Source organism: Carcharodon carcharias, chromosome 3 (assembly GCF_017639515.1).
Source record: "Carcharodon carcharias isolate sCarCar2 chromosome 3, sCarCar2.pri, whole genome shotgun sequence".
Lineage (NCBI taxonomy): Eukaryota > Metazoa > Chordata > Chondrichthyes > Lamniformes > Lamnidae > Carcharodon > Carcharodon carcharias.
The window spans coordinates 228,700,004-228,712,358 of record NC_054469.1 but is presented as its reverse complement, the minus strand read 5'-3'; the positions used below and the strand labels follow the sequence as shown (position 1 = coordinate 228,712,358).

At 45.6% G+C, this 12,355-nt stretch overlaps 1 protein-coding gene across 1 annotated transcript in view; it reads left to right on the top strand.

Annotated features, from left to right (window-relative positions):
• Positions 1–9,643, top strand: part of acad11 (acyl-CoA dehydrogenase family, member 11) — a 156,044-nt gene extending 146,401 nt beyond the window's left edge. The window contains 3 exon segments of the mRNA XM_041184521.1: positions 3,021–3,136; positions 6,275–6,385; positions 9,312–9,643. Of these exon segments, the coding sequence (XP_041040455.1) occupies positions 3,021–3,136; positions 6,275–6,385; positions 9,312–9,426 (342 nt within the window). The 3' untranslated portion in view covers positions 9,427–9,643.
• The last annotated feature ends 2,712 nt before the right edge of the window (positions 9,644–12,355 follow it).

Here is a 12,355-nt window from a genome sequence, read left to right as displayed (position 1 = left end):
TGGGCTAAAAATCAAACCCAGTTCTGCTGAGAGTTCCCCACTAGTTAACCAGGCAAAGGAACAGGGTTACCGGCTTTGGAAGTGAACGAGGAGGAGGGGGCCTATATAATGCATTAGTCACAGGATTTGAGAGATAGGGGGATAGGAGACAGCGGTGGAATGGTAATGTCACTGAACTAGTATTTCAGAGGCTCAGGCTAGCGGCCTGGGAACGAGGGTTTAGATCCCATCCTGGTAGTTGGTAGAATTTAAATTTAATCGATAATCTGGAATGTAAAGCTAGTCTCAGTTGAGGCAAACCTGAAACTACCACTGATTGTCGTAAAAGCCCATCTGGTTCACTGATGCCCTTTAGGGAAGCAAATCCGGTGTTCCTTACCCGGTCTGGCCCTACATGTGACTCCAGACCCAAACCAACGTGGTTGACTCTTAAATGGCCTAGCAAGCCAGTTAGTTCAAGGGCAGTTAGGGATGGGCAACAAATGCTGGTCTTGTCAATGATGCCCACATCCCATGAAAGAGTAAGGAAAAGGAGTGCAAAGAGGAGGGATGCTTGTGCTAATTTATACTGACATGTTGTCAAACCGGCTAGGCCTGCAGTTGCCCCAGTGTTAGCATTATGAGCTGATCGTGTTTATGTCAGAATGGTGAGTATTACTAGTGTGAAAGTTGGTGGGGCGGGGGGGGAGAGATTTCTCAGTCTAAAGTGGGTGCCAGGTGAAGCTACGGATTTACAAACATGTTCCTGAGATGTGCTGAGCATACAATAATGTGCGTTCCAGTGATTAATTGTTGTTCTTCCTTTCTTTTGATGCTATGTAAGGGGGAAAATTGGGTACAGATGAGAGCTCAGCTGCACCTGATTAACATTTTCCACCCGGAGGCACTGATGGGTCATCGCTGCGTGTGGGGGGTGGTGCCGAGCGATTGGCATCGCCTCCCAGGGGTCAGTTAAACCCATTGTGAAATAAGGCAGCAGCTTCCACAGACAGCGTCTGGTTGGAGATTTACTCAACCTCAGTCATTCCTCAGTCTAGTTCAGTCCAGTCACTGGTGGATCAAATCCAGGGAGCTGAAGGTTAAAGGGGTAAGCTCGAGGGGTTTCCAAAACAAAATACCGCGGACGGTGGAAATCTGAAATAAAAACAGAAAATGCTGGGCATACTGAGCAGGGCAGGCAGCATCTGTGGAGAGAGAAATGGAGTTGACATTTCTGGTCTGCGATCTCTCATCAGAATCGCTTGTGAGGTTTCTTGCATCAAAGTTCTTAACCAGATGTAATAATGACCTTAACCTCCCACCCCCTTCCCTCCTCCCTATCCCTTCCTTCCTCCCCTCCCTTTCCCCCCTCCCCACCCCTTCCCCACTCCCCACCCCTTCCCCCCTCCCCATCCCTTCTCCCCTCCCCACCCCTTCCCCCCTCCCCATCCCCTCCCCACCCCTTCCTCCCTCCCCCTTCCCTCCTCCCCACCCCTTCCCCCCCCTCCACCCCTTTCTCCTTTCCCACCCCTTCCCCTATCCCCATCCCTTCCTCCCTCCCCTCCCCCTTCCCCCTCCCAATCCCTTCTTCCCTCCTCTCCCCTTCCCCCCTCCCCACCCCTTCCCCCCCTCTCCACCCCTTCCCTGCTCTCCTGAACCTACTGACTTATTCGAGGATATGAAATGATTGGAGTTTGACAGCATCTGGGAGATGAGGTGGCGAGGAGGGTGGATGAAGAGGTGGGAGTCATTGAACTCTGAAGGCCTCAGAAAAGGCAGCTGCATTTTCAAGGGTATGTGGCCATTTGAAAAAGGCTGAAGGATTTTTGGTTCCAACACGTAGTCACCATGTAAACCTCAGTAATAACTGGCAGCATTTGTAAAAGCTTTACTGGGGCCTTTGAGGTGGGGAGGGGTTGATGCTAGAAGGGAGGATGAAATGGGTAAGGCCAAAAGGAAGGAAAAGCCAGTGGAATTGGATCTCTGTTGGCGAGCGGCAGAATGGCGCAGCACTCTCATCGCCAGTTTGGCATCTGGCAAAGGGGACATGCTGCTGAATGGAGTGGGTGCTGGGTGTGCTATCTTTTTTGGTTTTACAGGTCACTCTTCCTAGAGGCTAGCAAGAGGTAGCATTGAGGTTGAATGCAGCTCCGAGCTCTGACAAGACGTGGGCACAACGTTACTTTTTAAGGAATCTGACATGGAAGGAATAACCAACGGAGAATGGGTGACCCAAGATTCACGCCACAAAGTTTCACTGGTCAACTTGTTGTACATTTACTGCTTGTCCATGCTGAGCCTTATCCGTTATGCTAATACGTTTTGTGCAACAACAGCAACAATCATTCGCATTTATATAGCACCTTTGATGTGGTAAAATTTTCTGATACACTTCACAGGAGTGTTCTCAAACAACATTTGACACTGAGCTAGCTTATGAAATATAAGGACAGACGACCCAAAGATTTGTTGGAAGAAATAGCTTTAAGAAGGGTCTTGAGGGGAGATGGAGAGGGGAGATGGTTGGAGAGAGTAGGGCCTAGACAGCTGGAAGCGCAGCTAGCAGTCATGGACGGAATAAAACAGAGCAGAAGCACAAAGTCAGAACTGAAGGAGTGCAGAGGCTTGGGAGGATTGTAGGGCTGAAGGTTACAGACGTAGGGAGGGCTGAGGCCATGGAAGGATTTAAAAACAAGCATAACACATATGTATTATTGGGAAGACAGAGCCCCAAGCATTTCATTCAAGAACTTCCACATCTTAATGCCAGTCCCTAAAAGTCTTCAGATAGCCTCTCATTTTGAAACTATAAGTTGATACCACAGGAAATGCCCATACTGCATTGTGACAAGGCACTGCACCCTAACCCCCACCCCAATCTACTGCTGGCACTGGTTGTACTCCCTTGTGAAGTTGAGATATCTGTGGAAGAAATAGTTTCATTTGTTTTGCTGGGTTGATTATGCTGGGTCTAAATATGTGGAGATTGAATATAATGAACAGTTTGTCACTCATGACTTTTCACCTTCTTATGTCTGCAGGAAGTAATTGCTCATTGGATAGCAGAATGTCGCATTGCCATCGAGCAAGCCCGACTTCTTACACTTGATGCAGCCAGAGCAGTCAATACTTTGGGAGCTGCAGCGGCCAGAAAGGAGGTAAAACAAAACCAGCCTGCACTTGCAAAACCCAAAACAAAATGTCTACTGTTAGATGTGATTCTGCAATTGGGCAGCACTTGCTGAACAATCCCGAGTCTGCTAATAGCTACACTAATAACCATTCGAGCTCGTAATGACTCATTTATACTTGCTAGAAGCTGCATACATTCATATGCAGGGACCCATTCTCTGCAAGTAGGAGGAATATTTTCAAGCCTTGCATCTTTTTTGAATTACTTGAGAGCTTGGAGAGCCTATAGTTTCCGGTTGCTTTCACCACAGCAACACCTTGGCCAATCAGATTCAGCTTGCTAACCAATCAGCACCCTTTTCTCCTGTAGTATAAATTGTTGTGATTGTTTGAAATTTGGCATTCTTGCATTTGCCCCAATGAGTGCAAGATGAAAAGCTTCGACAACATGTTTCTCATTTCAGCAATAAGCAAAATGCTGTTATGAGTCATGGTCACCTTTGCATCCTCTTGTTCTAATCTTATGAACATAAGAAGTTAACAGGCAAAGCAAGACCAGGTGGTGCATTGAGCCTTTCCCATGTTCATAATGACAGGTGCATCACAACTAGACACTTCCTTTCCCTGGCCCACCACCCCTCCCCTCCCCCGATCCCCCCGCCCCTAACAGCCGCGTAATCTGCTGGGAGAGGCAGAAGGAAAGGAACAAGGTGAGTTCATTGGGAAAATCAAAACTGGAAAATTTCCCTCAGACAACTGAATCCTGTCTAGGAGATCACATCGACTGTGTTTACATTATCTGTTAATCTGCTGACTCTCTATATGAAGCGATCCCTGCACCAGCTACAAACAGGTCCACCCTTCTGTTCAAGAGAGTCAGCATCCACTGATCACCAGCCAGCCACTCATTCTAAGGGCTCAGTGCTCTCTAGGAAGACAAGAAGCACCTAACATCCAACCTGTTCCTACTCTTGCGTCTGTGAAATGCATCTCCCCTGGCTCTCCCCAACTCTGCCAAACTGGAATAAGCTGCCAACGGGCAAGCGATCCAGCTTTTGGACCTTCACTCCTGTTAGGATCTCTCACTATTCTGTGGGTCGTACCCAGACTAAAGGCCCTCTATCGACCAGATCCTAGGTAGGTCTGGCAGCATCGGTAGAGAAAGAAAAAGAGTTAATGTTTCGAGTCCATATGACTCTTCTTCAGAGTTGAAGACAAGTAACAATGGGATGAATTTTACACTGTTTAAGAGTGGGTGGAGCAGGCGGAGCAAGATAGAAGGTCAGGGGTAGGTGAGAGCTAAGGAGAGATTGACAAAGACGTCATGGATACAAGACAATGCGAGTGTTAATGGCAGTGGTAAAGACTAAAGAAGGTGCTGATAGTGGCATAAACGTAAGAGCAGAATGTGTTAATAGCAGAAAAAGAGTCAGCACTCTGTGAAAGCACAATACACTGATAGATGGCCTATCACTGTTGGGGGTGGGTGGTTGGTTGGGGAAAAAGGATTTAAAAAAATGAATAAATAAATAAAAAAATTTTAAAAAAACAAATAGGATCTATCAAGCCAGGTTTCATTCTGGGATCTGACTTGTCGATTATTAACATCAGCTGGGATCGTAACAATATCCTATATAATTCTATGTAAGTCTTATTTCCCTGAACATGCTGGAGGGGCAGAAAAGCTCAATCAGGGAGGTGACAGATGGTAAACCACATTACTACCCCAAGCAACGTGCCTATACAGCCAACAGTGCCATACCAATCTTGCTAGGAAACAATTCCTCACCAAGGAAGATCTTGGTGAATTGTGCCACCTCCTTAAGCCAGGCCCTCAACCAGGGGGTATCATTAGCACACGGGCAATTACAGTAAAAAAATGCCCTAATCCCTGCTTCCTTTAGGGAACCTTAGCATACATCCATACAAAGATAGGAGTTAGGAGCAGGAGTAGGCCATTCCACCCCTCAAGTCTCCTCTGCCATTTGATGAGATCATGGCTGATCTGACTGTGGCCTCAACTCCACTTTCCTGTCCAGCCCCTAATTACCCTTTAATTCCCTTGTCAATCAAAGAAAGATGTCAAGGCCTTGCAAAGGGTGCAGAGGAGCTTTGCCAGAATGGTACCATGAATGAGGGACTTCAGTTATATGGAGAGACTGGAGAAGCTAGAGCTGTTCTCCTTCTAGCAGTAGAAGGTTAAGGTGAGGGTTTCATAAAGGTGTTCAGAATCTTGAAGGGGAGATAGTGAAAAACTGTTTCCTCTGTCAGGCAGGCCAATAACCAGACAGTGCAAATTTAAGGTAGTCTGCCAAAGAACCAGAGACAAGAGGAAGAGAAATATTTTACATGGCAAGTTACGAACTGGATGCTCTGCCTGAAAGGGAGGTGGAAGCAGATTCAATAGTAACAATCAAAAGAGAATTAGATAGATATTTGAAAAGGAAAAATTTACAAGATCAGTGGGGTGTACTATTCTGGGTGGCCAGTTTGTGAGGATAACACTGGAGCCAATCTGCCAATCTTTATTCTGTCTTATTTAAAAGCTCCTCCTAACTCATCCAGAGCATAATTTCAGTAAATGTCTTTTTGCATGTGCTAAGTGAAAGCCCAGTTATTGGCCATTAACTGCTTTCAATTAAGCATGGTTAATATAAATAGTTGTTTGGTGGTACAGAACTTGAGTATTGCTGAAAAAATGGAGATGTTTTTTGTCGCAGTTTTTCGTCTTGCACTCATCAGGACAATTTGCAAGAAAATACTAACATCAGGGGAAGCAGCAAATTTATACTGTATGAGAAGAGAGTGCTGAATGGTTGGCTTGGTAGAGGCATTGCCATGGAAAATGGTCCAGTTGATTGTGACTGACAGTTAACTGCCAAGCATTGTTTGAAATATAAACCAGGCAGCTTGACCCTGATTGGTCAAGATGTTGCCCTGGGAAATGAACCAGAGAACATAGACTCAATTGGCATTTCCTTGCGAATTGTCCTGATGAGTGCAAGACGAAAAGCTTCGACAAAAACTGCCTTTTTTTTGAGCAATGCCCATAATTAATGTACATTTTCAAAGAGCTGGCACAGACACGATGGGCCAAATGGCCTCCGCCTGTGCTGTAAGGATTGGTGTGTGTTTGCCTGATCCTGCTGTTTTTCTCAACTCTGATCGCCATGGTCAAAGTGGTGGCTGCACCGATGGCCGGTGAAGTGGTGGACTGTGTCATCCAGGTCCACTGAGAAGGTGGTGTCTCTGAGGATTTCCCTCTAGCGCACGTGTGAGTGTACAGAGCACGTTGGAGCAATTATTCCAACCGTCAAGCGCTGCGATTCAGTTGCTGGATGGCATTGTGAAATATGTGCCAAAGAAAAGTAAGCTGATTTTGCAGTCACCAAGTTTTAAGATCCAGCCGTAGGTTTGGCAAAATAGTGACTACTGAAAAAAAACATTTTCCTCCATTTGCACAGCAAAAGTGCGCGTCCCTTTCCTCTTCCGCAGATACAGGGCTAAAGATCAATGCAACCTCAAGCAGGACAGATGTGAGGACGAGGTCTCTAACACATTCCCCGCTCTCACACACGTACAGAGGTTTTTTTGTGAGTGGAATGGTTTTGTCTCCCGCGTGATTTTGCTGAAATCAGCCTCCCCTGCTCAAAAGCGTGTCCTCATTTTTACACGCCACCTGTTAGCCCGTGAGTGAGATGCGTTTCCCTGACAGTGCAGAGTAAAAAAAGTTCACTTCAGGTGGAGACCTGCCTGCGAGCCGCCGTAAGAGCGGTGAGGTGCTGCCTGCGATGCCTGGCGCTGATTATCACGAGCGCTGACCGAAGCAAATTAGATAAACAAACCTCAAGGTCCTGAGCGAAGTGCAGCTCGCCGGGTGCACATCACTTATGTGTGATTGTCCACCAACGTGGCCAGACCACCCAGCGGAGCAGGCTCGAGAGGCTATATGGTCCACAGCTGCTCCTATTCCTCATGTTCTTACGCAATGCCAGACACCTATTGAATACCCCAGAGAGCTGTGGATGGCCAGTTGATGAGTATGTTCAAAACAGAGAGTTCAGCGTGTTATTGGGTACTAAGGATTTAAGTGCTTTGGAGATAGCGCAGGAAGATGGAGTTGAGGTAGGAGATCAGCTATGATTCTGTTGAATGTCGGAGCAGGCTCGATGGACCGAATGGCCTACTCCAGCTCCTGTTTCTTATGCACCATGAAATTCTAAACCCGCCAGCATATCTTCCTGCTTATTTTGCCTCCCACACGCCTGCTGGACCCTTTGCTTCCTGATGGGCTGCTCCTCCTCACTGCCACCACCTCTTCACTTTGGCCCTCACAGTCTCTGCTATTGTCTGGCATGACAATACTGTGCCTCATTCCATTCTGCCCTGTAAGTGTACAGGGATTTCCTCTGTGTGAGCTTCTTATGTTGAGGAACTGTCTCTTTAGCCATTTTCAGATGCATTATTGTGTTTCTTTGGCTGCTCTCTCCCTTAAGCAACCATCCCCCCCCGCCACCCCCCGCAAACTCCATTGCCCCTCTCCCTAACCTAGCCAAACCCTCCTGACCCAAGGCCCCAGACTTACCTGCTCCAGGGACCTAAGGCCTTCTTCTCCAGCAGTCCCAGAAATCGGATTGGCTGGCAGCTCTAAGAGGGCGGGACTTCCTCCCCAATGAGGGGTGGAAGTCCCACTTGGCCCTCATTAGTCCACCCCACAGTGCTTTCTGACTGCGGGGGAGGGGTGGTTCGGTGTGGAGTGTGTCAGCTTCACGCTAATGTCAATTCTGGGGTCGGGGATGGGGAGAGGCATGCAGTTCACCCCACCTGTATTATTCAGCGACAGGAGTTGATGAACCTGAACTCTGCCTTGGCTCTGTATCCTCTTATTCCATAGATCTAGAAAGTGATAGTCACATTTCTTTTGGACACTATTCATTGAATTTTCTATGTTGATATGCTTTATCCCCTTCATAAGATAAACGCAACGACAGAGTTAACATTTTGCATCCAATACGACTCTCCTTTGACTCAGTAGCAGCAGAGTGTACCGTCTACACTCCTGCGACAGCACCTTCCAAACCCACGACCGCTACCACCTAGAAGAACAAGGGCAGCCGATGCATGGGATCCAGATGCAGGGGGCTCCTGATTTCCCTTCTTACTACTCATACAGGGGATGTGATACTTGCCACCTCAGAGGACAGGTAGGGCAGCCTGTCCTCAGGACTGCCGATACTAACTCTCAGACAATAATATGAGCTTTGTGAAACATCAGACACATCAGATTCCTCTTCCCCCTTACAGACAGCCACTTGCCCTCTATATCTCCATAGCAGCGTAGTGGAGATAGGGAGCTCAGTGGAATGAATGGTTAAGTTCCGTGTGTCATCACGCATTTATACCCACACAGTAAGGCAAAGCTGCAAATATGGCGTTAGGTCACAGGTCAGAAATGATCTGATTGCGTGGTACAGAATAAGCTTGAGGGGCAAAATGACCTCCTCCTGTCCCTTCCTGGTTCCTTAGTTTTAACCTTGGCCCTCAAATGGATATGTTCAGATTTAATTTGTTATGTAAACAGCTGCTGCCCCTTTGATGTCCTGTGCAGTTTTGGATGTAATTATATTGGGAACCATTCATGTATTTCCATATAATATCAGAGTTAGACTCACCAAGTTCTGAAGAAGTTTAGTTGTTTTTTATTCATTCATGGGATGTGGGTATCGCTGTCTGGGCCAGCATTCATTCCCCATTCCTAATTGCCCTTGAGAAGGTGGTGGTGAGCTGCCTTCTTGAACTGCTGCAGTCCATGTGGTGTAGGTACACCCACAGAGCTGTTAGGGAGGGAGTTCCAGGATCTTGATCCGGCAACAGTGAAGGAACGGTGATATATTTCCAAATCAGGATGGTGTGTGGCTTAGAGGGGAAATTGCAGGTGGTGGTGTTCCCATCTATCTGCTGTCCCTTGTCCTTCTAGGTGGTAGAGGTCATGGGTTTGGAAGGTGCAGTTTAAGGAGCCTTGGTGAGTTACTGCAGTGCATCTTGTAGATGGCACACACACTGCTGCCACCATGCAGAAGGAGAGTCATATTGGACTGGAAATGTTAACCCTGTTTCTCTCTCCACAGATGCTGCCAGGCCTGGTGAGATTTTTCCAGCACCTTCTGTTTTTATTACCACCAGGTTCTGGTGTCTTCTAGATACTCAATGGTACACACCTTACGTATAGCCGATGGGCTGGATGAGGTGCACCTCTCTGCAATTGCAAAACTGGAGCTGAGGGAACAGTTTCAAAACTCCATGGCCAAGCTATAAGTAATTATTGTGATGCAAGAGCAGACGAGGCTGATACCTCAAACAAGGGGCTGACAGAGATAACATAATGTTGGCCTCCTGCTTTTCAGCATTATGATTGATTGAATCACCAATTACTGGAAATATTACACGATGGAGAATGAATCACCCAACATATCAAAGCAACATCTTTGTTTCTGTTCCCCAGGCATCACTGTAGTATAAATTGGAAATACTGACCATTCTTGGAAAAGTGGAGTGATTTATTTCTTTGTGTTTATAGCTTATTTTAGGGAGAACAATTGTGCTGGGGAAAGCAAAACTGTTGGCATAATACAATAATGAAATGATAAAAACTGTGAACCAAATTTGCATTATACGATTACTCATCAATAAAACGTGACATGACAGAGAGAGTAACAAAACCCCATATTCCCTTATATATCACCGCCTTAAAGGAGGAGAGAGAGGTGGAGAGGTTTAATGAGGAAATTCCGGAGCTTTGGGCCGAGGCAGCTGAAGGTGAGCCCACCAATGGTGGACGATGAAAATTGGGAATGCTCACAAGGCCAGAATCGGAGGAACGTAGAGATTTGGAAGGGTTGTAGAGCCGGAGTGGGTTGCAGAACTAGAGAAGAGCAAAGTCATGGAGGGATTTGCAAACAAAGATGAAAATTTTAAGACTGAGGCTGACTCAGAGGAAATATAATAATGGAATATCTCAATAATATGTGCTCTACTTAATTTTGTGGGCATTAATCTGGCAGTCTTTAGCTAATTTTTCTGTAATATCTTTCTTAAGTTAATTATTTGAGGCAATACAAGGGAAATCAATTGACTTGACACATCTTGAGGACGTGAAAGGCGCTTTATAGATACAAGTTCTATATTTTCTTTATTTTTCTTGGGATGTGGGTGTTGCTGGCAAGGCCAGCATTTGTTGCCCGTCCCTAATTGCCCTTGAGAGGCTTGCCAGGCCATTTCAGAGGGCAATTAAGAGTGAACCACATTGCTGTGGGTCTGGAGTCACATGTAGGCCAAACCAGGTAAGGACAGCAGATTTCCTTCCCTAAAAGGCATTGGTGAACCAGATGGGTTTTTATGATAATCAATGCTAGTTTCATGGTCATCATGACTGAGACTAGCTTTATTCCAGATTTATTGATTGAATTTAAATTCCATCAGCTGCCATGGTGGGATTATGAACCCATGTCCCCAGAGTATCTGTCTGCCAGTCTAGTAACATTACCACCATGCTACCCTCTCCTCCAAGCAATCTGTCAATATATGTTCTTCATTCAAACCTTAATTCTTCAGGTTCCAAATTAATAAAAATCTGCAATCTCAGCAAGACATAATGCCCATCATTTGTAATGAAACTACAATTAAAAAGATGATGGTTTTGAAACAGGCACAATTTAAGAGTTGGGTACAAAACATCTGTAAACCAGACTAATGTCTGTCGAAGGGTCATGAGGACTTGAAATGTCAACTCTTTTCTTCTCCGCCGATGCTGCCAGACCTGCTGAGTTTTTCCAGGTAATTCTGTTTTTGTTTTTGTAATGTCTAATTATGCCTGACTTAATTCTTTATACTATGACTCTTGATCTCGTGATTCAGCAGTTTTTTTGGAGGACTGGAGCTGATTATTGAAACTGGAAAACTGATGGAGAGACAACATTCTGGAATTATTTCTGAAAATATATTAATGTCCAGAGCGATTCCAGTAGCTAAAAAAAATACCAGAGTTGTGCACAAATGAATAAGAAAAGGTTAAATAATTTGGAGTTTGGACTTATTAGTGGTTTGTGGCCAAAGGGCATTTTAGAATAAGCTCATTACAGTACTAAAAGAATGAAGAAGAGAAACAGCTTAAAGCCTGAAATAAAACTGAGAATGTTGGCTAGGTTCAGCAGGTTGGTCAGAGAGGAGAGGTTAATGTTTTAGTTGTGGGTCCTTCACCAGTTCTGTTGGAGGGAAGAGAGATGTTCTTTTGGCCCAGAAACACACTAACCTCGTTGTTAGCAATGAGTAGACGGGTTGCAGTGGTAATGCCTTCATCTGTCCACCCACCTAAGCTGACTGAAAGCCGAGCTAAGGGCAGCTCTGTCACGATGCTAATTGAGCAACAGAGGGAAACGAAGTGTCAGTGTTGATGTCAAGGCACATACTAAAATTTTACTTACTTTTCAGCCCATGCTGCACTTTGAGAAAAGGTGCTTTGTGGAACAATTTTTTCATGGAGCAAGCATGGAGTATGTTTGCGCGGTTGTTATTAGACAGCGTGACACCACAAGCTGCAACGCACTTTGCTGAAACCTTCATTTTCCAGCTTGCTAAGGAATGTGGCACTCGGGAATCAAAGTATTGGGATTGCTGTTTCTGAGTGTGATGGGTTCTGTTGTTGCCTTTGATGAGCAAGTTTATGCTCATACACCTTAAGAAGGTTCCTGCTCTTTGACACCACTGCATCATCTGTTTATGATGTTTACTGAGTGTGGGATCCCAATACAGGGATGGAGGCTGGACCTCCAACCATCATCATTGATCCAGTGCTAGTTTCAAGGAGGAGTCTTGCATCAGTGTTGGAACTCACTAAATATAGAAATACCACTGCTTCTGTGCCCCCTAAATCTGTTCATTAGATTGGCAGATCGTAGCTGTGTTGTTTCCATGTGACCTGTGTCAGTAATTTCTTCTATATGCTGCTGCAGTCAGCAGTCGCTGCCTGTCTTGATCTATTTTTCATTCCCTGCAATTATTTTTCTGGTCTCACCCAATTTGCCCTTTCTGTTTTCCTTTTTACCTGCTTCTTTTATAGTGAATCACAATTGTTGTCTTTTCTTTAATCAGAGACCGGCTCATTCTGTCCTGCCCAGTTCCCACTCTGAGGAATTTAATTATATCCGCTCCAGGGACTATTGAATTAATATTGCACTGAAACACGGTA